The sequence below is a fragment of the Archocentrus centrarchus genome, chromosome 14 (assembly GCF_007364275.1).
Source record: "Archocentrus centrarchus isolate MPI-CPG fArcCen1 chromosome 14, fArcCen1, whole genome shotgun sequence".
Lineage (NCBI taxonomy): Eukaryota > Metazoa > Chordata > Actinopteri > Cichliformes > Cichlidae > Archocentrus > Archocentrus centrarchus.
In genome coordinates, this window is record NC_044359.1 from 14,368,880 (window position 1) to 14,393,304 (window position 24,425).

Here is a 24,425-nt window from a genome sequence, read left to right on the forward strand (position 1 = left end):
CAAACCAAAAAAATACTTGGGAAATGGAAAGAAAAAAAAAAAAAAAAAAAGAACAGTAATTTGTCTTTCAAGCATTTACAAAATTTACAAAAAGTAAATCATGTCCTGTAAAAACTCAGCTATCTGCTGACTGTGTAAGGCAAAGAAATTATTTATATATTCAATTTATATATATATATATATATATATATATATATATATATATATATATATATATATATATATATATATATATATATATATATATATATATATATATATATATATATATTTAAAATCAATAGTTCAGTATTACATTCAAACACCTGTCTCTGGATCTCACATTTTTTAAAATGGCTGATCTGATCTCTGTCCCGTCAGGCCCTCTGAATGACCACATGACAGAGGAAAACAAGTGAAAATGTTACACTCTTAGCAAATGAACATCAGAACATGTGTCTGTGGTACTGGACACAGTGATCAACAAAAGCGGGGAGGAAAACTTGAACATTTACTACAAGACTGTATGTGATGTGCATGGAAATGTGTAAACATTGATTGTGTTTGTCTATTGCACTGGTATCCTTCTGTACCTGCACTGGCTGTATGGCCATGGTACAGTATCACTATGGGTCTGTTTGTTTATAAAGAACACCAACATGCATCCATACTAGCAGTTATTCATGCCAGCACACACACCCAAAAAATAAAATAAAATAAAATAAAAAATATGATGAGATCCTTTAACATTTTGGGCTTACCCATATGAAAATAAACTGAGCAAAGTTGAAAACCATACCATACTTTGCCAATATAGGTACGGCACAGTGCATTTATGCAGTGGAGAATAAATAAATCTCTCTCTGGTAGCAACAGAGAACGTTCTATTGGTGATGGAATGGCCGTCCCTGAACTGAGGACAAGATTCTACAAAAACTGGTGAGAAAAAGAGCTTAAATACAGTATGTATAAAAATACCTATTCACAGTCGACACAAATGTTGTGCATTACTGATATTGTTCATCTGGTAAGCACACAGAAACTTACATAAGTTTTTCTAGCTATAAGAACAACTAAACATTTATCTTTCTCAGCAAAAGTGAGATGTTTTAAAGAACTGTTTAGTTGAGGGATACAAAAAACAAACAAACAAACAAAAAAAAAATAATTAAATCGACCAGCTATTCTTTGATTATAGTCTAAAATTACTTTGAAAATACTGGAAAGGGAAAAAAGTGAGTTCCTTTACATCAATTTTATCTGCATCTGTGAGGGCTGAGGGGGTTTGGGACCACTGATTTTCTTGGAGAGCAGATAATGGCGAACGTCATTATCGCCTCCAAGATCGGGGCTCGTACTCATCGTCTTCATCGTCATCTTCTTCCTCCTCCTCTTCTTCCTCTTCCTCCCCAGGTAAATAAGAGCTAGCTTCCTTCTGTGTAAATTTAAAACACACACACACACACACACACACACACACACACACACACACACACACACACACACACACACACACACACACACACACAGTTAGTATTTAGCTTTATGCTTTTCCTGGACAATTTTAAGTCATGAGTTTTTGGTCATAAGGATTTCGATTAGTTGAAGTAATATTCACACTGATCACTGTGTGTATGTATGTGCAAAGCAGAATACTAAATGTGGCCATTTTCAGACTAGACCTGTGTGTGTGGCACTATGACATATTAAAACTCTTAGATACTTCCAGATAGTGCCCGACTGATTTTAAATACTGGTCCAATATTAGCCATTTGGCAATCTATTGATATTGACATTTATATCATTTAAAAAAAAATAATTTTAAAACAAATCAAACACATTTTAAGAAAAATGTGACAATTGCCGACTCTTTGTCACGTCTGATGAACAGGTTTTTCCAGTGCAACCAGTGCAAAAACAAAAGTGGTAAAACTGGAGTCCTGCAGTGTCAAGCTGCTGACTTCTTACATTTGTTGTGTGTATCCAGCAGTGTCTGCCCCCATTTTGATGTGTATGTGAACATGTATTCTAGAAGACAGGGCTTATGTCAGCCTAGTCTAAACCTGACCTGGTTGATGCTGAGAAGTTAAAATTTCAATTAAATAAATGCTACAAAAGTTATATAAGCCATCAAACACCATTTTCTCTCTAAAAACTGTACTTGACTAAATTCTGGGCTTCCAGGTGATATTTAACTACAGACGCGTCTCAAACTATACAGAACAGGCTGATTAAATCAAAAATATAATGAGCATGAAGTTGCTCTAAGTAGATCAGCAGTAATAAAGTGCATAAAGACACGTTTTCAAAATGATCATCATACCCCCTTTAAAAGTTTCACAAAGCATACTTAAAACGATTAAATTGTGAATAACGTCATAACTTACTCTCTTATAACGAATGGCACAACCTCAGAGGGAAAAATAAAAAAAGCTAACATGAATACAGTATAAGGATTTCACCTGACAGTAATGCAGTTTTACTCATGGGGCTGGGATGCTCTTAGTACTGAGGCTAGCACTCATTTTCCACTGGGAACTACTGTTAAAAATTAACAAGAACTAGGAAGAAAGTATACAAGTAAAATTTGTGAATGGAACTAAAACTTCCAAAAGTTTCCCTACTTTGAGTTTATACTGACCAACTTCCTTACTTTGTGTTACTTCATGGTAAAACATGAAGCTCTGTGTGTGTATATGTCATACCGTATTGTCCTCATCTTTAGCCTCCTCTTCCTCGGGCTCTGTTGTAACAGAGGGCGTCTTGGGCTTGTACCAGGAAATCTGCAGAACACGACCTTTGAACTTAGCTCCCTGGTTGGCTGCCTACAACACCAAACAGAAGTACAGCTCATACAGATGTTATATTGATATCCATATCAAATCTTTATCTTTTTTTTAAAGAAGAAAAGCAGAAAGATGAAGAGAAAGTCTGGTCTGATTTGGAGCCATGTGACTCACATTCTCTGCTTCACTCCGCGTCTTAAAGGTCATGACAACACTGTTAGCATCTTGGTCACGGAGATCCTCAATCTCACCAAATTTCTAAATTTAAAAATATCAATATGAATTAACAAAACAGGATAGATATACACATCAAAACCTGCATAACTTATCACTTGGAAAGTTGTTAAAGCGGTATCTGTTGTAACATTTTGGCGTATTATTGGAGGGAGACATCCTTACCACAAAGTGCGGCATTAGTTCTTCTTTCTCCTCCTGAGTAACCCCTAAAATAGCCAGGGCTCTGGGTCTGTGATCAACCACCATTCGGTTCACGGCCCCGCCACGCGCCATCATTTCGCGGCTTCGACTCCGGCCGCGGCCCACATGCATCCCACCAGGTTCCAGTGCCATCTTCCCTCGGCCGCGACCACGACCCAGTGGAGGCCGGATCAGACCCAAACGTGTTGCCTAAAAGAGGCGAGACTGGACAGCTTAATATTACAAAGAACTGACTGGATGCTGTTTAGTACACATAGTAACAACGTGAGGATAAACCACTTTTGTCTTGAAATGTTCAGAGCTGCAGTGCTTGTGTGAAAATGGTGACAGAGATGAGTATATGAGCACAACCTGGCATTGTTAAATAAATAAATAAATCATTAAGACCACATGTGGACAACCAGACAGTGGGACTTGATGCACCCTCCAAAATGAAGAGATGTGCCAGAACACAAATGCACACAAATGTGTCAAACACATTTAGAACACCTTTTTAAAGAAGATCATGGAGAAGTTCAAAAAACAAAAACAACAAGGTATCAGAAGCCTTCAGAGCTGAAACATCTTCTCTGTCACTTTCTGCCCTTTACCATTAGTTTTCACTCCTCCATTTTTAAAAACATCTTACTTCTCAGCCACTCCACAATCGCACAACCACTCTCTCCTCCATTTGTCCCTCCTTCACTTCTCCCTTTAATTGTCATCCTGCGATTTTCTTACAAGGACCAGTGACTCAAACTTTAATGAGACGCGGCTCCATCAGTGTAGGACGTGTGTCTGATTTGGCTTCGTTAGCAGCCGTTCCTCTGGGCTTGCTTAAGTGGCTGCAGTTTAATGTGCAGAAGGAGGGCTGCATTTAGATGGATGTGGGATGCATATGTATTTTTAACAACTAGCCAATTTAAGACCCTGGAGTTAAAGGAAAAAAAAAAATGCTAAGCAGGTTGTTATGCTATTGTTAGCCTGATCCTGAGCCACATCCAACATCATCCATGTTTGTGTGCACAGCTAATTCAGAGGATCAAGGAGAATTAAAAAAATAAATAAATAAATAAAATTTAAGGGACTGCATGACTTCTGAAACATAATTAAAAATTTTTTTTTACTATAAGTAAATTAATTAGTTATTACAGAATCAGTGCTAAGATGTGTATTTTATGTATTATTGCTTTATTTAACTGGGAGGCCACATTAAAGATCAAAACCTAAAACCCTACAAGTATGGCCTCGGTAGCAGCCATACAAATTCACACCATATCATAGCAACTGGAGCTGAGACAGATAAGGTTACAGAGGTAAACTGAAAGTTTCCCTGGTATCCCTTTTTTTGACAATAAATATAATCCAAGCTTATTTATATAATGCCAATTCACAAAAACAGTTGCCTCAAAGCGCTTTATACTGTAAACGTAAAGACCCTACAAGGTTAGATTGAAAATCCCAACAACCAGTCAGTCTCCTATGTACAGCACCTAGGCTGCTTTTCCACCGATGGGGTTACGGTGCCAGCATTTGAACCATTCAGCAGTTTTTCCCCCGCCAATGCACTCGCTGCTCGGCCGAAAAACGGGTTCAACTCGGGCCCCGCAAGCTAGCTGGTCTCATGAGAAAAGCGAAACGATTTTCACGGCTGTGAATTAAGTTGGGCTCTAAGGCTGAACTTGCTGCTTTGTATGAGTTCATATCACAGATAAAAGGACAAAGTGCGTACTTGCCGTCTTGCGCGTAATCGCTGCCTGTGTTTACCTCTGTGCTGCACACAGATGCTGCAGTAGTTTTGTTTGGACCGTAAAATGTGTTTGCAGCACAAGAAAGGGGAGCGTGTTCTCCCACGTTTGTGCTCTTCAGCTTCCATGTCCAGAAGAGGACCCGATCACACTCATACGTAAAGGAGCAGTTCACAAAAACGAGGTGGAAATGCAAACTCTTTCTTAAGCGTTTCGCCAGTTCACTAAAACCGACATGAGCACTGGCACCTCGGCGGTGGAAAAGTAGCATCAGTAACAGCGGGAAGGAAAAACTCCTTTTTAAACAGGAAGAAACCACAGGACATTTACACCTTGTATAGGTGTCCTACGGTATCTGGCACCCAGCATCAGATTCATTAGGTCTTTTATCTTGCGTGAAGCCGAGTGAGAAACACTAAACATGGTGCGTCTGGATCAGGTTCCAATGCCATGGTTATCACTGAGTTAAATAACCTAAGAAATACAAAGACGCTTTCAAAACTGAGAATCTCTGCAAAACACTGGTGTGAACTTTGATAAAACACAACATGACTGAGAACACAAACGGCAGACAGGATGCATTATTTATTCCTCTCTATTGATTAATTTTATTGGTGACCAGATTTAATCTCTTTCCTCCCCATGCAGAACAGCCTGCAACTATAACCTCATCTGCAAACTTCCTCTAAGGCTTTTCTTGGTATCACATCCTCTAATTCGTCTCTCAACAAAAGTGTTGATGATGCAAGATACTGTCAATGATTATCTCTTTGTGTGTGTGTGTTTCTATACTCTTGTATTTTGTGTGCATGTGTGTATTACCTCCACCTGTAGCTGGCCCAGTTTTCTTTTGAGGTCTGTTGTATCCTCTCCAGAGCTCATCTTCTTGTGAAAGTCCAGCTCAGCATCTAGCAGCTCCTTCTGGGCCTGATCGCATATCATAGAAAAACATTCTGTTTATTACTATGAATGCAATATTCAAACAGACTATTTCCTTCTATTTCTGTCCTGTACAGAACCAACATTTACCTATCAAAAGCCTAGCCTAGCAACGGTTTCTTTCACTACAGATTAAAAGCTTTGTACAAACATTTCTGACATTTCCAGATAAAAAAAAAATAAAAGCTCTGATTTCCCAAATTTAGGAACTCATTAACATCACACACTTGTAATTTGAGAAGGGCCTAGGAGCTTGTAGGAGCTTTGTCATGTGTTAAAAATCAACGATCACTGTCCTACATTGAGTGTACACGTAGTCTAAACATGACATGATGAGAAAAAAAAAAAATTGATCTTCGGTTTAACATCAAAGGAACCCTGTGCACACTCACCAAAAAAACCCTATGAGGTCATAGCTTTCATCTCACTCGAGGTAAGATGTCTATCCCTTTAAAATGAAAGGAATGTACTCCCCCGTCCCTTTACCAATGGTTCAGAGATGTTATGTACTTCTTAAAGTTAGAAATACACACACACACACACACACACACACACACACACACACACACACACACACACACACACACACACACACACACACACACACACACACACACCTCTCAAATCTTTGTTAAGAGGAGGTTCTTTTATGGTTTACTGGTGCTCTTCTACTTCTTAAAAAGTAGACTCCATAAATGCATCTAGGGTTAGGAGTATATAAACATGTATACAAAAAAAAAATAAATCAAATAGCTGGTAAACATCTGCCTATTCAGTTTATGCAGTATCAGTCTTTATGATTCACATAAAAGGAAAGCCTTCTTTTTAAAGAATGTAAGCTCTTAGTTAGAGCTGTGCCATATCATAATGTCTGTGATCATACCGGTATAAATTTTAATGTGTCGTATGGTGATATTGTCGCTACAGGAATGCCATGTGTTTGCATTCAATGGTGGACACAATGAGATAAGCCCAGGCATATCTGAGAGCAAGAGCCACATATCAACCTCTTATGATGATTAAGTACCTAAAAAAGGAGCTACTTCTAAAACCTCCAACCAGCACAATACTTTGCAAAATATGCACTCGTTTCACCACTTGAGGCAAAAGACACACAACTGGTTGCAACCAGGCTATGCAGTGAAGTGCGACCCAAATGTAAACAAATGACTCCACTGAGTGTTGCAAATGTTCTTATAATATCTTGATATAATTTTTAGGTTATATTGCCTACCACCACCATGTATGGTGGTGTGGTGGTTAGCACTGCAGCCTCACAGCTAGAAGGACATCTAGAAGGTCTGGGTTCTAATCCACCTTTCTGTGTGGAGTTTGCATGTCATCCCCGTGTCTGCGTGGGTGTTCTCCGGGTACTCCGGTTTCTTCCCACAGTCCAAAGGCATGCACTTACTGGGGTTAGGTTAATTAGTGACTCTAAATTGCCCATAGGTGTGACTGTGAATGTTTGTTTGTCTCTCTGTGTTAGCCCTGCAACAGGGTGTACCCTGCCTCTCACCCTATGACAGCTGGGATAGGCTCCAGCCCCCTTGCGACCCTGAACAGGATAAGCGGAAGAGAATGGATGGGTGGATGGATTGTCCACCACTACTTTCAGTTATGGTCAAAGCCAAAAATGCAGCCAAACTTACATCAGTCTTAGTTTTGGGTTGACTGTGGTTAGTTTTGCCACTCGAGACCTGGGAGGCAGGGTTCATTTCATTCTGGAGCTGGGTAATCTTCTCCGACAGTTCCTTCAGGGTTTTCATGATGTTAGCCCTCTCTTCAGGTTTCATACTTCGGTTTTTCTCCAGGCGGCTTATCAATGCCTGGAAGGGGAAGACAAATAGTATCAGAGAAGAAAGTTGACTGAACACGGGGAAAAAAAAAGGTAGTAATACAGATAAGAATAGTTTTAGTGTTAAACGTCTTACTTTCTGACACTCAATCTGTGTCTCTAACATCTCCTGCTTCTTCTTTCTCATGTCCTGCTGGAGTTTTAGTGCCTCCTGTGGGAGGGGGGGGGGGTAAGAGTGAGGAATCAAAAACATTCACTGACATGGAAAAAAACCCCACAATTTTATCTTTGAGTTGTAGCCTGCTTCTTAGCTGTGGCTCCTGAGAAAAGAAATGGCTTAGCTCTGCTATTCTTGTAGCAGCCAAAATATGTAAGCAAATTAAGCAACATGCCTGCTTTTTCTTGAGAGCTTCCTGTGCTTCCAGTGCTTTTCCCGTTTTCCCAAGGGTCTTTGAGGAAGACTTGGGGGCTGTGGAAGTGTAGAGGGCCTTCTGGGTGTTTGTAGGAGCAGGCACCACCTAAGTGTCACATGGAGAGGAGGAGGGGGAGGGGCACATTTAGGTTATCAAGTAAAAAACTGAAGTGGAAGCATATCTAAATACACAAAAAATAAAAAGCCTGGTATGATCTGTAAGATAAACTTAAACATACAGCAGCATTGTCTGTGTTTGGATTCAGGTTGTCTGACTTGGCATTTGTTGTAGTCCCAGCTGTTGCTGTGAGATGATGCTTGGGTACAGTCTTGTTCAACACATAAGCAGCTGGATTGTGCTGCTTGATCCCCTACAGATAAAAGGAGGGGGGAGTAAATCACTTATTTAAAAAAAAACCCAATGTCAGCATGAAAGGATTCTCTGTGTTTCAGCTGTTAATACCAACTTTATGCATGTTGCTGTGCTGCAGCCCCTGGCTGGGCGCTGACCCGGCCGCCTGGCTCCCTGAGCTCTGCTCCTGCTGCTGAAGGCCCGTGGTGTTGGTACCAGGCTCACGGTGCCAATACACGCGAATAAAGCGGTTGTTGAGGACCGCCTCTGTGCTGGATATGGCTCGTCTGGCTTCTTCATTCTTTGTATACTGAATCAGTGCCGCCTCTGGATCTCCGCCAAAGACAACCTGGATTGAGAGAGTTCCAAGTTAAGTGCCTATGTATGATGAAACAAATTTTTCTGCAGATCCTAATCTTTATGAACTTGGTGGGAAGCATTCATTTAAAAAAAACAAACCAAACAAAAACAAACCAAACAAAACCCAAAAACATTCTAAAACAAACAAACAAAAAAACCCCACGAAAGATAAAAACAACCCCCTCCTACATACATTTAGCAAATCAACTTGGTCACCAGTCAATTAACTAATATTTAACATATCAGAAAATTTATACCTTTTTAGGATGTTTAAATAAGGTTTAATTTACTCTGAAGTTCTAATCAGTTACAAAACTTCTAATTCTAATAGACTGATTCTTATATAGTGCTTTTCTACTCTACTAAAGCACTCAAAGCTTGTCTCATTTACCCATTCTCTCTCTCTCTCACACACACACACACACACACACGCACACACACACACACACACACACACACACACACACACACACACACACACACACACACACACACACACACACACATGCATTAAGAGCAACTTGGGGTTCAATATCTTGCATCTGCCATGCAGACTGGTGCAGCCAGGGATTGAACCATCAACCTTCCGATTAGTAGATGATGCTCTACCTCCTGAACCACAGCCACCCCACAAGGAAAACTGGAAACCTTTTCAGGATTGGATAGTACAAGGCAGCATCAGACGCATTTTACCTGTATATTGACAATGGTTCCAAACTTGCTGAAGTGCTCGTTGAGTTTGGCGATGTTGTTGAGCTCACGCGGGATCTTGCGCACCTCCAACTTTGTATTCACGTAGTGATTCCTCTTGGGAAAAGCACCCTTATGCTGATTGTTAAAACTCGGCCTGAAAGAAGATTTCAATGGTTATATTAAAAGTTTGGCATCTTTGTTTTCATAAAAACAAAGGAAAAAAGCAGATGGGTTAATCAAAATTTTGGGCTCACAATATTGATGACCTGGGATTCAAGTTTCTGCCTTGATATTAAGCCATATTATGGCTTTACTTACAGAAGACTGCTACATGTCAACCTACATTAAAATGGACTCCAGACAGACTTTGCAATGAAATAGCATCCACTGGGATTGTGGTGTGGCCCTGCTTCCCACAACTGAGACAACGTGTGCTGCTGACCTGACTCACTTCAGCTTATAACAAAGCTCCTTAGCAGTAACACGAAATAGGGTGAGGAACCAATTTGATTAAATTTCAGCTGACCAGTATCCTCAAATTTCTTCACAGAACACAAACAGCTGTACAGAATACACACCATCCTAAATTAAATGTGTAAATGTTTTTTCCCCTTTAATTTCTTACTTCTCCATCCAGGGTTTTTTAGGTGCTGGTCCCTCAGCTGTACTGGGTCCCATGGTTCTCTTCCTGCTGTCCTGCTCTGTGTTGAAACGGGACACGTTACTTCCTGGAGTGCTGGGTTTAGTAGCCGGCTCTGTCTGGATCACTATGTTGGCAGCTAGAAGATACACAAGAAGTCAAATCAGCCTGATAAGGTCAGATTGCCACAATCAGGTTGAATTTAAAAAGAATACTGAGAAGGTAAAAGTTGTTACCTCTGGAACCTTGCCCTTCACTGGAGGTGAGGCCGATAAGGTTGGAGCGTTGAGTCTGCACCCGGGGGATAAACTGACGGTACGAGTTACGACCTGCTGCAGTCAGGCCTGGAGATTCTGGGTTGTAGCCTTCTGGATCATAGTTGTCTATAGGTGTAAAGTGTTAGAGGGCAATATGAAAAAAAAAAAACTCTTTACAATGTGAATACAAGTAAACAAAAAATAAATGTAAATGTAACCGCTGAAAATACAGCAACCTGTGATGTGAGCTAAATATAAAACCCAGGATTAAGACGTTTTAATATTAAAAAATTATGAGCAAAACATACGGCAACATAAGTCAAAATTAAAATTACAATTATACTAAATGGGGAAAGGAAGGAAAAAAAAAAAAAAAAACACCAAGAAAACCCTTTCCATTCTAATTGTGACACACAAGTATAAAATTAGCACCAAGAGACTCTTCATAACAGTTGTGGTAACAGGTGAAATATTCCAAGTTTGCAATTGCCAAACAAACCAATTTCATTTGAACTAAGTCTTTAAAGTGTCTGTAACTGGAACCATTCATGTGCATAATCATATCAGAAACACTCAACTAAATGAGTCACAGCAAAATTTCCCAGGGATGCTGGGTTTTTTTGTTGTTTTTTTTTTTTTTAAGATTAGTACACAGTGCTACCTTCTGGTCCACAGCTGTTACTGCAGGCACAAGAAACATGCCTGTTGCACACACAATCACAATCCATACAATGACCTTACAGTGACAGTAAACACAAACAGAAACACAACAAGCTTAACATGAAAAGAAAGCTCTCCCTGGATTAGTTATTTTAGATATTCAGTAAACCTTTATTCTATGTGTAACTATGTAAGCACACGGAAATGAAAAGTTAAAAACACCACCACAATAATAAACACATCAAATGGGAAACTCAAAAAGTCACAGTAATCTCTCTCCCAAAGCCACAGTCCCAATCTGAAAAGCAAAAAGATCCCTGCTTACATTCAGACTGGACATATTGGGGACGAAGAGATACAGATGAGGTCGAGGAAGGAGGTGGAGGAGGAGGAAGGGTAGGAGGCAGGCCCACGCCAGGTGGTCCGACAGGAGGAGAAGAAGTGATTGCAGATTGATGGTTGGGGGTATCAATCCCACTGGTTGCTATCAGTGGGGGTCCTGAGGGAGACACAAGCCCAAGCTGATGTCTCAGGTATATTACAAGTATGGTGACAAAAGACAGAACATCAATGACAGTCTGACTGCTAATATGAAAGAGGAGGCACCAGGAAGATGCACCATCTTTTCAACAGATTTGCCTAAACTTTATGACATATTTCTCAAGAGGAAGAAACAAAACAATCACACAACTTCAACAACCAGTGCAATCAAAGTAACTGGAACAATAAAACACAATCAAAGCAAAAATGTTTCAGCCATCACTCCTTTCTATTTAGACGTGTGAAATATATGATTTACGCATGCAACAGAAATGCAACAGAAAATTATTTTCTATGTACTGTATATGAACAGTGGATAACTCAACTGTGTAACAATTCTGCTCTACTAGTATATAGCTACTAGGGCTGGGACTTTAACGCGTTAATTTCGATTAATTAATTATGGGGAAATTAACTCTTTAAAAATTTTAACACATTTTAACGCACTTTGCACCGTGGAACGTTTCTCAGTGCACGAGTTCCCGGCATACAGATTATATCGACGCACAATGTCCAAATTAGGGGCCGCATCCTGCGAAGGACCCGGCCCACGTCTTTCGCAGCCCACGAACACCACAAAGGCCGGAAGTGAGCGGCTAGCCTTCATATCAGCTGCCGTCACCTCTGCGTAGCTCATGTCGCCTAGCAACCGTGAGTGTGAAGCACAGCTGTGTAAAAGCAGCTGATTAAACGGAGAACGAACTTTTTCTCCTTTTTGTGGTTTAATTTTAAGTCTTTAATTCAAAATAAGCTGTTAAAACAAGCATAACACATTTCAACATCAAGGAATACAGCTGAGAGAATGATTAATTTCCAACTATAACAAGTGAGACATTAATGTTGAATAAAACTATCCAGTTATGATGCTTAACTTTAATTTCAGGAGTTTGCTTATCACAGGAGCACTTCCACCTTTCATTGGTCTGTGTAGTAGACTGGTGGGAAAATAAACAACATTTTGAAGTTTAAGCTTATGTATATTGATTCATTCATCAACTAAACTTAAATATATATTTCTCATGTCAAATATTGAAGTGCGATTAAAATGCGATTAATTTCGATTAATTAATTACAAAGCTTTTAATTAATTCGATTAATTTTTTTAATCGAGTCCCACCCCTAATAGCTACATAACATTTTTGTGCTTTGCATTAGATTTACATCTGAAGAGCTGTTTACTTCAGCACGGTGAGTAAGCAAAAAAATTGATGTTAGTGTAAAACTGCTCTGTGTGGAACTTAAAGGCAGGAAAGTATGGAAGCATGTCAGTCTCTCTGTAGGTGGATTTCTTCCACCAATTAATAAAACAAAAATGTTCTTTACAACTGAGCACGCAGTCGATCAAGCAACTGGTTTTATACGTGCATATACTGCATAAATGCAATGTAGAAGAAAAACTAATCTCCACCTAAACTTCTGCATTTCTACACACCAAGGTGGCTGACATGTCATTTCAACATACAATTTACTTCTAACTTTTTGTATTTATAATCTCTGCTGTCTTTAAATCCTCCATTAATGTGTCATGTAAAATTAAGGCCAGGATTACTTATGTGAACTACTGCACTTTCAACAGGAAATCACACGTAACATTTCAGGACCTCTGATTGACTGTTTTTGTGTGAAGGTAATATATATATATTTTTTTTTTTAAACACCTGGTATCAATCAAGTACTATTTAATTTGATTTGTTTTGGTATTGTCAACTACATTTCTGGTATATTTAGTCCTGACAGCATGGGAACAGTGATGGTGACCCTCTCAGCTGAGCTGTAATATTAGTTAGGTGGATGTTTATTTTTGTTGTGGGTACAAAAAAAAAATGTTCCTAACTGAAAATGATTTATGAAAACTGAGTTTTTTTTAAATACACTGCTCAAAAAAATAAAGTGAACACTTAAAAAACACAATATAACTCCAAGTAAATCAAACTTCTGTGAAATCAAACTGTCCACTTAGGAAGCAACACTAATTGACAATCAATTTCACATGCTGTTGTGCAAATGGAATAGACAACAGGTGGAAATTATTGGCAATTAGCAAGACACACTCAATAAAGGAGTGGTTCTGCAGGTGGGGACCACAGACCACTTCTCAGTACCTATGCTTTCTGGCTGATGTTTTGGTCACTTTTGAATGTTGGTGGTGCATTCACACTCATGGTAGCATGAGACGGACTCTACAACCCACACAAGTGGCTCAGGTAGTGCAGCTCATTCAGGATGGCACATCAATGCGAGCTGTGGCAAGAAGGTTTGCTGTGTCTATCAGCGTAGTGTCCAGAGGCTGGAGGCGCTACCAGGAGACAGGCCAGTACACCAGGAGATGTGGAGGAGGCCGTAGGAGGGCAACAAGCCAGCAGCAGGACCGTTACTTCCGCCTTTGTGCAAGGAGGAACAGGAGGAGCGCTGCCAGAGCCCTGCAAAATGACTTCCAGCAGGCCACAAATGTGCATGTGTCTGCACAAACCGTTAGAAACTGACTCCATGAGGATGGTATGAGGGCCCGACGTCCACAGATGGGGGTTGTGCTCACAGCCCAATACCGCGCAGGACGCCTGGCATTTGCCAGAGAACACCAGGATTGGCAAATTGGCCACTGGCACCCTGTGCTCTTCACAGATGAAAGCAGGTTCACACTGAGCACATGTGACAGAGTCTGGAGACACCGTGGAGAGCAATCTGCTGCCTGCAACATGCTTCAGCATGACCGGTTTAGCAGTGGGTCAGTAATGGTGTGGGGTGGCATTTCCTTGGAGGGCCACACAGCCCTCCGTGTGCTCGCCAGTGGTAGCATGACTGCCATTAGGTACCGAGATGAGATCCTCAGACCCCTTGTGAGACCACATGCTGGTGCGGTTGGCCCTGGGTTCCTCCTAATGCAGAACAATGCTAGACCTCATGTGGCTGGAGTGTGTCAGCAGTTCCTGCAAGATGAAGGCATTGAAGCTATGGACTGGCCCGCCCGTTCCCCAGACCTGAATCCGATTGAGCACATCTGGGACATCATGTCTCGCTCCATCCACCAACGTCACGTTGCACCACAGACTGTCCAGGAGTTGGCGGATGCTTTAGTCCAGGTCTGGGAGGAGATCCTTCAGGAGACCATCCGCCACCTCATCAAGAGCATGCCCAGGCGTTGTAGGGAGGTCATCCAGGCACGTGGAGGCCACACACACACACACACACACACACAATACTGAGCCTCATTTTGACTTGTTTTAAGGACATTACATCAAAGTTGGATCAGCCTGTAGTGTGTTTCCCACTTTAATTTTGTGTGTGACTCCAAATCCAGGCCTCCATTGGTTAATAAATTTGATTTCCATTGATGATTTTTGTGTGATTTTGTCATCAGCACATTCAACTTTGTACAGAACAAAGTATTCAATGAGAATATTTCATTCATTCAGATCTAGGATGTGTTATTTGAGTGTTCCCTTTATTTTTTTGAGCAGTATATAATGTTTTGGTGACAGGCGCACAAGGCAATTTCAATCTAGTTCCATTGTATTCAAGACATTTCTTTAACATATATCTCATATCTCCAAAACTGGGCAAATGCCAAACTATCTTCATAAGGCAAAGGGCAAAGGAAAAGTATGTAAATTTGATCTTGGGCTGAACTTTGCCTTTAGATGACATAAAATGTGACCAGAGAAGTGGAAGAAAAATGCCTTTTACAGGGCAGCAAAAGCTCAGGAGGATGTTGTTCTTCTAGCTTTAGTGTTTTTCTTTTTGTTTTGTTTTTATTTTACATTAGAGGAACATTAATACTCACCTGTCATAGGGAAAACACCTGGTGGTGGTGGCTGGCCATAAGGTGGCATTGAAGGCAGCCTGAGGGAGGGAGGTGGCTCAGTGATGGGGGGCATGGGCAGACCAGCAGGCGGCAGAATAGGCGGGGGTGGGAACGGAATAATATTTGGTAGACTGACATCATCAACTATAAGGGGGTCACTGCCGTGATCATAGGGACAATGGTCACCACGGACGCAAAATCCTTTTTCTGTGTGAGGGAAAGAAAAACAATTTTAATAAATACCGTACACAGCTCATATATACTGCTGCTGAACAGTCACCTGACAAATCTTCGAGGTACTTTTATCTAACTTAATTTTTCAATCAGACGGTTAAATGTATTCACAAGCAAAAAACTAAGAAACACACTAACAAAACCAAACAGAGGAATTAAACAAAATGAACAAACATCCCAGTTTAAAGCAGCTAAGACACACGGTTCATGTATTTACCCCTCAGCCTCATTAAGGAACTGGGTCTCTAGTGGCTGTGTTTGAGCATTGTGACAGAAAGCAGTGTGCTTCAGGGACAGTGGGTAAGTTTAAACCCTCCTGAGCCTCTGTGTAGAGGGGAGTGACAGGGAGCTTGCTTGCTTTTCTGCCTTTCACTGGGGATAAGGGGATATGTGCATAACAGTGGTCATTAGTGAAGAGACTAAACAAGGCACCAAAGCTCCAGGGGACGAAAAAGGTAGCGTTTAAACTGTAGCTTAAGCAAACTGTACAACAACTCTCATACATTTTTTTTTTTGTTGCATTTTTGGCCACAGCGGCTTTTATCGGCAGTGGAGGGAGACAGGAAATGAGGGAAAGATACAGGGGAAGACAAGCGGGCAAACTGGCAACAGGCTGGGACTCGAACCCGCGCTGCCCGCACCACACCACACCGCAATGTGGCATATGCATGTGGTCGCCTGCTCCACCACTGAGCTACCCGTGTTGTTACTGTAATGTTACTGTGATCACTTTTGAAATGCATAGAAAACATCTCCCCAACACTGTTGGGCTATAACAGATAAAAGACTCTCAGATGAAAGAAGGAATGTTTCTGCATTAAAAACAAACAAAAACCCCCCAAAAATAAAACCAAAGAAATGACAGCAAGAAGAAATCAATCAAAAGAACTGAGATAAAGATGATTAACTCTGTCCTTACCATCGTAATCCCTGCAGCGCTGTTTGAGTGAAGCACTCTTGCTGCTGAATGGCTTGCAAACACCATCTTGCCTTGCTCCATAATAGCCAGACCAGCTGTCTGTAGTGCTGTCGGGCAAGTGAGCCGGTGTTGCTACCGGCACTCCCCCAGCTCCTGAGACTCCGGCTGATGATGAGGAAGAAGAGGAAAAGGGATGCAGGGGTGTGTGCAGGGGCAGAAGAGGCGACGGGTGCTGCTGCTGCAAGCCGGATGTCGTGGAAGAGTTGTAGCAGTCGGTTTCCTTCCTTTCCACCTCAAACTTTGACTTGAAGTCTGTTAAAGACAAAGCACAGATTTTTTTTTTTTTTTGGTGTGAAGTATCACAGCTGATTTTTCAAAGCACTACATTTGGAAAAAAAAAAAAAAAAAAAAAAAACCAGACCTTGGTGGTAAGAAGACCAATTCCAACCCATGTTGTTGAATCCCCAGTGATAGGACTGCAAAGCTGTCCACATTATTCCTTCCTTTCTACCAACTCCCAGCAATACTGACCAACAATCTGACAGAAAACGATACAAGTGGCTACATGCGTAACTTCTACAAGTCTTCTCATCTAAAAGACCTCACATTCAGGATGTCTCCAGCAGCACCTCACTGTCACTAATGCACTCTTCAGCAGTACTAACAAGAGATTCAGGAGCTTCTTCACTGTGTTTGGTCCCCTGTGTTGTTGTTACTGGTTGTGGGGGAGGGGACTTTCTCACCTCTGCCTCCTCTGTGCTCCCTATCTCTGCTCTTTCCACGACTGCCGCTCCTGCTCCGGCTCCTGCTGTAGCTTCTCCCACGGGGGCTGCCCCTGCGACGCTCGTGGCGCTCCCGCTCTCGGTGCAAGTCACCGCCACTTTTCCCGTGCCGATCGAAGTCACGGCGCTTGCGCTCATCTCGCCTCCTGTCGTCGCGGTTCCTGCGTGGATGAGAAGTTAAGAGGGGTTGCTGGTTTTAAATGCATAATTCACACAGGAATATTTAACAGGTTTCCAGACACACAAATGCGGGTCTTATGTCAAACACAAGCCCGAGGATCATTTCCATCTGTACGTACTTAACATCAGCCCCGAAATAATGATCTTTATTTGAGAGAAGCAGGCTTTTAGCTGAAACACGTTATTACTTGTGCACAATCCCTTTCATTCCCTAAACAGGCTGTTGGTATTAAACTACTGGGCAGAGCTTAGTTTCATTAATAGAAGCTTTTTCACAGCAAAAGTTCAAAAAAATAAAAATTAAGCGACAACTTAATTTCTGGCAATGATATGCAGAAAATTCAAAAATAAAAATGAAATATTAAAGACATCAAACACTCCAAATGTTGTTTTAAATAATTGTGTATCAGTCAATGAACTCTCCCATCTGCTGTAACTAGATGTGCCACAGCCAAGGGACACGTTAGTGGACACCAGGGCCTTCATCAAGCTAAAAACAGGACTCATGGGGATTGAAACAAGCCATGCAAATATAGCCACTCGGTACGCTCTCTATATAACTACACAAGATCACTAGGCACTAAACATTTCAGAAAGAGACAGGAACTTAAGCACTGCACATCTCATATGTGCTAGTATCTGCAAATGTTTTATGTTTGGTAATAAAGACAAAGTTAAATGGAAGCCACATACCTGGACTCGTTGAAGTCAGAGCGGTTTCTCAGAGGACTTCTCCTTCGCCTGTTTTCTCTGTCTTCCTCTAGTGTTTCAGCCTTGAGGGAAACAACAGTTATGATACAACTTTAACTCTTTTTAAACAAAGAGACATTTAGAAATACAAGTGATTTGATCAAAAGCTTTGATTTTAAAATGAAACTGAAATGGCTGCAGCAACAAAACCACTAAACCAGCTTTAAAGATGCTTCGCACACAAGTGGACTCATTTTCAAAAGCAAGCTATTCAGTTTCAGGGCGTACCTCAATGATGTCAGCCTTCATTGCAGGCAGTTTAATCTCCTCTTTGGGAGTTTCCTTGGCAGCAGGGTTTCCCAGGTAGTTCTTAGTTGTTAAGCATTCAAAAAGTTTATCAACAAATCCCACCGTCTCTGCAAGAACAAAAGAAACCACGAGAACAGATTAAGAGTTGAATGCAGATTTCATTCTTCTTCAAAGACAGAAGAAGGGCCCAAGATCTGAAAGCATAACAAACACAGAATAAACAAGAAGCACTCTCAAACCTCTGCCAAGGTAGCTCATTCTCTGGGCAGTATTTATTTATTCTTTATAAAACATACTTTAAGAAGTTTGAAGTGCAGTAAAAATCATAAGGATAGCATGACAGACGCTTACTTTGATTACAAAAGCATTATGTAGGAGTATGTAATGGTTAATAGGTACTGATTTGTAAATAATTAGACCTGAATATTATTATATAATATTACACTACAGTATATTTCTAACTAACTAGGTGGCTCAATCTCTCTCTCTTGACAATACTTTCTTTAAAGATATGACATATTTTGGGGTCAACTTGAAAGAAAGACAATGTGACCTCTATAAAATGATATTTAGAACACCCATATACCAATATCATTTCTTAAACGTTGCCAATACAAACAAAGGCTGTAGAGTCAAATGTGACATATTTTAAATGTTTATGCAGTACTTCCTATATAATGACGATACACACCACACTAGTAAGAATCAGTTTCTAAGTTATCAGGCTTTTTGCCAAAGACCAATAAATCTGTGAGTTGACCTTGAAGGCCTTAGTGGATGTAAGCAAAATTTAGTTTGTTAACATGACCCCACTCTACATCCCTACACAGTTTCATCAGAATTCATTCAAAACCTTTTGAGCTATTGTGTTTACAGACAGAAAGGCATGCAGAGGTAGATGTAATAACACATAACAGTGCAGACATGAAACACGGGAAAGCTGCCTGATAAAATGTAACATGGTTTTAAAAAAATGCAGATTTAAAAAAAGAAAAAAAAAAAAGTACTTTTAAGGAAATAACGTGGGCTAAAAATAAAGAGACTAAATAAAGAGACATAACTGTGGATACAGGATTACTCTCAAATGATGTAAACACTCCCTCTGGTGGCCATATTTGGGAAACGCAAGATTTAGAGCAGACTGCATTACTAATGGTCTAAATTAAACTTAAAAGACACGATACAATTTGTGGCATATTGGCTGCCTCACCACTTATACAAATGATGCTTCATGAACATGGCCTGCTGCAGAATGCACGCTACATAGGTATGACTATTAATTATTAACACACATGAGTTGAGAGGGCCTAGAGGTATGCAGTAATAATGTCAAGCATGTTTATCTGACATTCTGCCAAGGCACAGCTTTTAATAATCTTGGGTAATGACTAACACTGTCAGTTTAACTGAAAGCCAGCATGCCTTGTTTATGCTTATTTCAATACTGCTCATTTTCTAGCCTGAATCAAGTTTTTTTTTTTTTTTAAATATATAGTTAAGGTAAAGAGACTGTTTTATTTTACTAAACAAGTAGACTAATTTTCTTGTTATTTATGATAACCAAATGTATCTTATGCTCAAGTAAAACAGCTATTTAAAAACTATACATTTCAGTCCTGGTGGTAAAACTAAACCCAGTTGAAGGGGCACCACATTTTTTTTTGGTATGCAAGAAAAACTCTTCTGATCCTCCTAAACTTAGCAACTAATTTTTAATAATCAGTTTACTAATTGACCTCCGCAATGCCACCGGCTTTGATTCACAGTGGATTTGTGACATAACAGCAAAGCCTCAATTGTCTGAATGTCCAAGGGAAATAAAATAAATAGCTTTTCCTTGTTAGCTTAATGATGGGGGGAAAACCTGTTGATCTACCTTGAACAGAAAGAGCTACACAATGTCAAAATGGCATGTTGTCAGTTTAGAAGAAAAGCTTTATATAAATAAAATTCATACCTTTTTGTAGGAAGACATCAAGCTGATCAGCACAAAGTGCTTTCAACTCCTTCTCTGGTTTGTCCTTCTTCACAAGAGCGACTACATAGTTGGCTAATGCAGAGGGGTCGGCATCGCATCTGCAGATTAAAATAAATATTCCTAATAAGTTAAGTGTTTATTCATATTCATATGACACAAAACCGGGAGTCATTAAACCAACTGAAATAAGCTGTACGTCAGCACTGTTTTAGTATGATTATGTATGCAAAGTAAACCTAATCATAGCCTATGCAAAGTGAGACATTATCACAAAACGTAAGAAACAAGCCACCAAACGCATGAAATAACAGAAAGGTCATTATGCTACTAGGATTGAAACAGCTACGGGTTTCCATGGTAACATTTCTTAGCATTATAGTTTGATGACCGCTCTTTGAAAAATTCCCTTCAAATTACATCCAGCTTCAGCCAAAGATAATTTAGTCTTATAGATGCAGCATGCAATGTAAGATTTTGTATGTGAAAAGACAGCAGAGAGCAGTGACTTTGTCTCAAGTGTGGTCGTGGTTTGGCTTTTTACACAAATGCTTCAAGATGTGTTAAAGACAGTCACCCTTTCTGTGTGCAAAAAGAAAATGGCTCAGATGTTATTGCAAAGTAAGCTTTTAGCAAAACGTATGATGTGGGGGACTTCAAAATGAGGGGCATGTCAAGGTACATCTGTCTAACTTGCTAAAAGCGTCTCAATCATATATAAAAAAAAAAAAGCTCTCTTATCTAAACCGTTTCTTAACCTTCATTTAACCAGGAAAATATAACTCCTGAGATTAAAAATCTCTTTTACAAGACCTTCCTGGCCATTTTGAATCTATGCAAATTGACAGGTTGCCTTTGATAAACTTAACTGTAACATACAAGTTAGAGTCTTAGTTTAAGTCTGTGCTTGGTTTTCAATATCAAAGTTATAAAATAATACTAATATATATAGTAATAAAAACCTCAAAATTCTTTCAGTGTCCATCAGTACCTTTTCAGGATAATTAAACAGTTCTGCAGCTATAGTGACTGTAATCATTCAGTCCCCCTGTAAACTGAGATGAAATTTTCATATAGTCTTATACCTACATACCACACAGCTGACCTGAGGTGCTGCGCAGATCAGCTGTGTGGCATCATGGGATACATGTTCAACCTGAGCTTGAAGCTGGGGAAAGTACCACAACTGTGGAAGACCTCCTGTGTGGTACCGGTACCAAAGACCAAACATCCAAAGGATCTTAGCAGCTACAGGCCGGTAGCCCTGACATCGCATCTAATGAAGACCCTCGAGAGGCTGGTCCTCAACCATCTACGCCTCATGGTGTCGTCTTCGTTGGACCCGCTGCAGTTCGCCTACCGGCCTGGCATCGGGGTGGATGACGCCATCATCTACCTCCTGCACCGAGCTCTGACCCACCTGGAGAAGCCTGGAAGCACTGTGAGGATCATGTTCTTTGATTTCTCCAGTGCTTTTAACACCATCCAGCCAGGACTTCTGAGAGACAAGCTGGAACTGTCAGGAGTGGACCACCACATCTCCGAGTGGATACTGGACTACCTCACTGACCGCCCACAGTATGTGAGGACACAGGGCTGTGTCTCTGACAGGCTGGTCTGCAGTACGGGGGCCCCACAGGGAACTGTGCTGGCACCGTTCCTCTTCACCCTCTACACTGCAGACTTCTCCATCAACTCCCCACGCTGCCATCTGCAGAAGTTCTCTGACGACTCTGCCATAGTTGGCCTCATCACAGGTGAGGATGACTCAGAGTACAGACAGTGGACTCAGGACTTTGTGGACTGGTGCCAGCGGAACCACCTCCTGATCAACGCCGCTAAAACCAAGGAGCTGGTGGTGGATTTCCGCAGGCGCAGACCCACCACACGGACACCGGTGAACATCCAGGGAGTGGACATTGAGATAGTGGACTCTTATAAGTACCTGGGTGTTCACCTAAACAATAAACTGGACTGGACTCATAACACTGATGCGCTCTACAGGAAGGGTCAGAGCAGACTCTACCTGCTGAGAAGGCTGAGGTCTTTTGGAGTGCAGGGGACACTCCTGAAGACCTTCTATGACTCTGTGGTGGCATCAGCCATCTTCTATGCAGCAGTATGTTGGAGCAGCAGCTTATCTACAGCTGAGAGGAAGAAGATAGACAAGCTCATCAGGAAAGCCAGCTCTGTCCTAGGATGTCCTCTCGACTCAGTGCAGGTGGTGGGAGACAGAAGGACTCTGACCAAAATAACATCACTGATGGACAAGGTCTCCCATCCCATGCATGAAACTGTTGCTGAGCTGGAGAGCTCCTTCAGTGACAGACTGCTGCATCCTAAATGCACAAAGGAGCGTTACCGCAGATCCTTCCTCCCAGCAGCTGTAAGACTTTATAACCATCACGGCTCCCAACAAAACCACAATAACCTACACAATGTAGGATAATATATAATATACTGTAAATAGTCCGGCCTGTTAAGGTTCAACACACAGGCACATCATGTACATTGTATATAGTGTTATTATTAGTAGTATTAAGGTTAATATTGTTTGTTGATTTTATATATATTTATATTCTTTTCTTAGTGTGAATTATTATATTTTTACTTATATTTATAATAACTGCGGCTGCTGTTACACCCAAATTTCCCCTCTGTGGGACAATAAAGGCTGTTTCTTCTTCTTCTACATGTTCAACTTACACAACATTTGCATATTAAAAAATAAAAATCAAGCTAAAAGACCTCGCAGCCTAACAGCTGTGGGACTACTGGAATAGTATAAAAGCAAAAATCCTAAGAAGTTCACACAAAGAGCTGCTGGTAGTTGATGAACTGCTGGCTCACAAGATCACTTTCAGTTACATCTGACCTTAGACTACAGTTTTCCAATAATCAGCAATCACCAATATCAAAAACAGACAGTACAGTCTCTCAAAAACGTGTCATATAGTTAATTTACAGTTTTACTAACAATGTGCATTAAACTATGGTGTTTGTAAGTCAAGCTTTTAGTTAAATACGCTTAATTAAGACTCACTTTGGTTCTTTAAGCCCCCCCCCCCCCCCCCTTTTAAACGCAAATAATTTCTAATTTTTTAGAGAGTGAACCTAATATTGTGGAGTTATTCCATTAGTTGATTAAACAGCTTGCGTGTTGTAACAGACCCCCCCCCCCCCCCCCAAAAAAAGAAAATTAATCCCTTAATGCACTTAGTTAGCTGAGCGCTCAACAACACAATTAAAATATTTTACGACCTTACGTTAGCAAAACAGGGAGAAAGCGTAACGCTTACACAGCACATGTGTTACTATAGAAACTCCAAAAGCAAAGATTTACGTCTCTTTAGCTTTGAAATATGGGGAGATCATAGCTACAGTTTAACTCAGTAACTTGTCCAAAACAGTTGTTTTAAACAAGACTGCGGCTACGTGTTGGAGGCTAAGAGCGTCCTATGATAAAGTTACACTACCGTGCGCGAACTGCGTGCTTAACTACCATAACATCAGAAGACAAGATTTAACAGTGCAACAAACAAAGGAAACCCCACTACACATGCAAAATTATTATTAATGAAAACTAAAAGTGCCTGTCTCTGCTCCGAAAGGCCAGCAAGCGGCAATGATGGTTAGCTACTCGTGCAAGAATCTGCCATCTGACTCCAGCGAGACTCCATTGATGCCAGGCTAACCCAGCTGCTAGCAGGCTAACGCAGCTACGTAGCATACACGCTAATGTCATTTCAATTCGACACTCACATCGGCTCCAGGAGCTTTGCCAGCCACGACTTCAAGGCTTCAACATTTTCTATGATCATCGTGAGAAAGACTACAATACTGTCTATAAAAAGAAAGAGCGTTTTGTCAACCCCACTTTCATCGTCTATAAATTTATAAGCTTTAAGGCCTTCTGTCTCTCTTCACTGGCAGATCGGACAAAATAATTTACGGCA

The 24,425-nt window shown here is 40.7% G+C and overlaps 1 protein-coding gene across 3 annotated transcripts; it reads right to left on the reverse strand.

Moving 5' to 3' along the window:
- Positions 1-283: 283 nt before the first annotated feature.
- rbm27 (RNA binding motif protein 27) lies at positions 284-24,407 on the reverse strand. Of its 3 annotated transcripts, none has more exons than XM_030746110.1 (21): positions 24,232-24,407; positions 20,452-20,570; positions 18,474-18,601; positions 18,189-18,268; positions 17,277-17,476; positions 16,534-16,845; positions 15,360-15,587; positions 11,364-11,537; positions 10,358-10,504; positions 10,107-10,260; positions 9,482-9,635; positions 8,544-8,777; positions 8,316-8,447; positions 8,057-8,182; positions 7,801-7,875; positions 7,519-7,695; positions 5,753-5,857; positions 3,165-3,392; positions 2,940-3,023; positions 2,685-2,804; positions 284-1,411 (listed from the first exon to the last, which is right to left on the reverse strand). In XM_030746110.1, exons 1-21 carry the CDS (start codon positions 24,288-24,290, stop codon positions 1,310-1,312), a joined length of 3,138 nt encoding a protein of 1,045 aa, XP_030601970.1. In that variant the 5' UTR covers positions 24,291-24,407; the 3' UTR covers positions 284-1,309. The 3 variants fall into 3 exon arrangements, with proteins under 3 accessions (XP_030601970.1, XP_030601969.1, XP_030601971.1); XM_030746109.1 differs by having other exon boundaries at positions 284-1,414; XM_030746111.1 differs by lacking the exon at positions 11,364-11,537 and having other exon boundaries at positions 284-1,414.
- Positions 24,408-24,425: the final 18 nt, after the last annotated feature.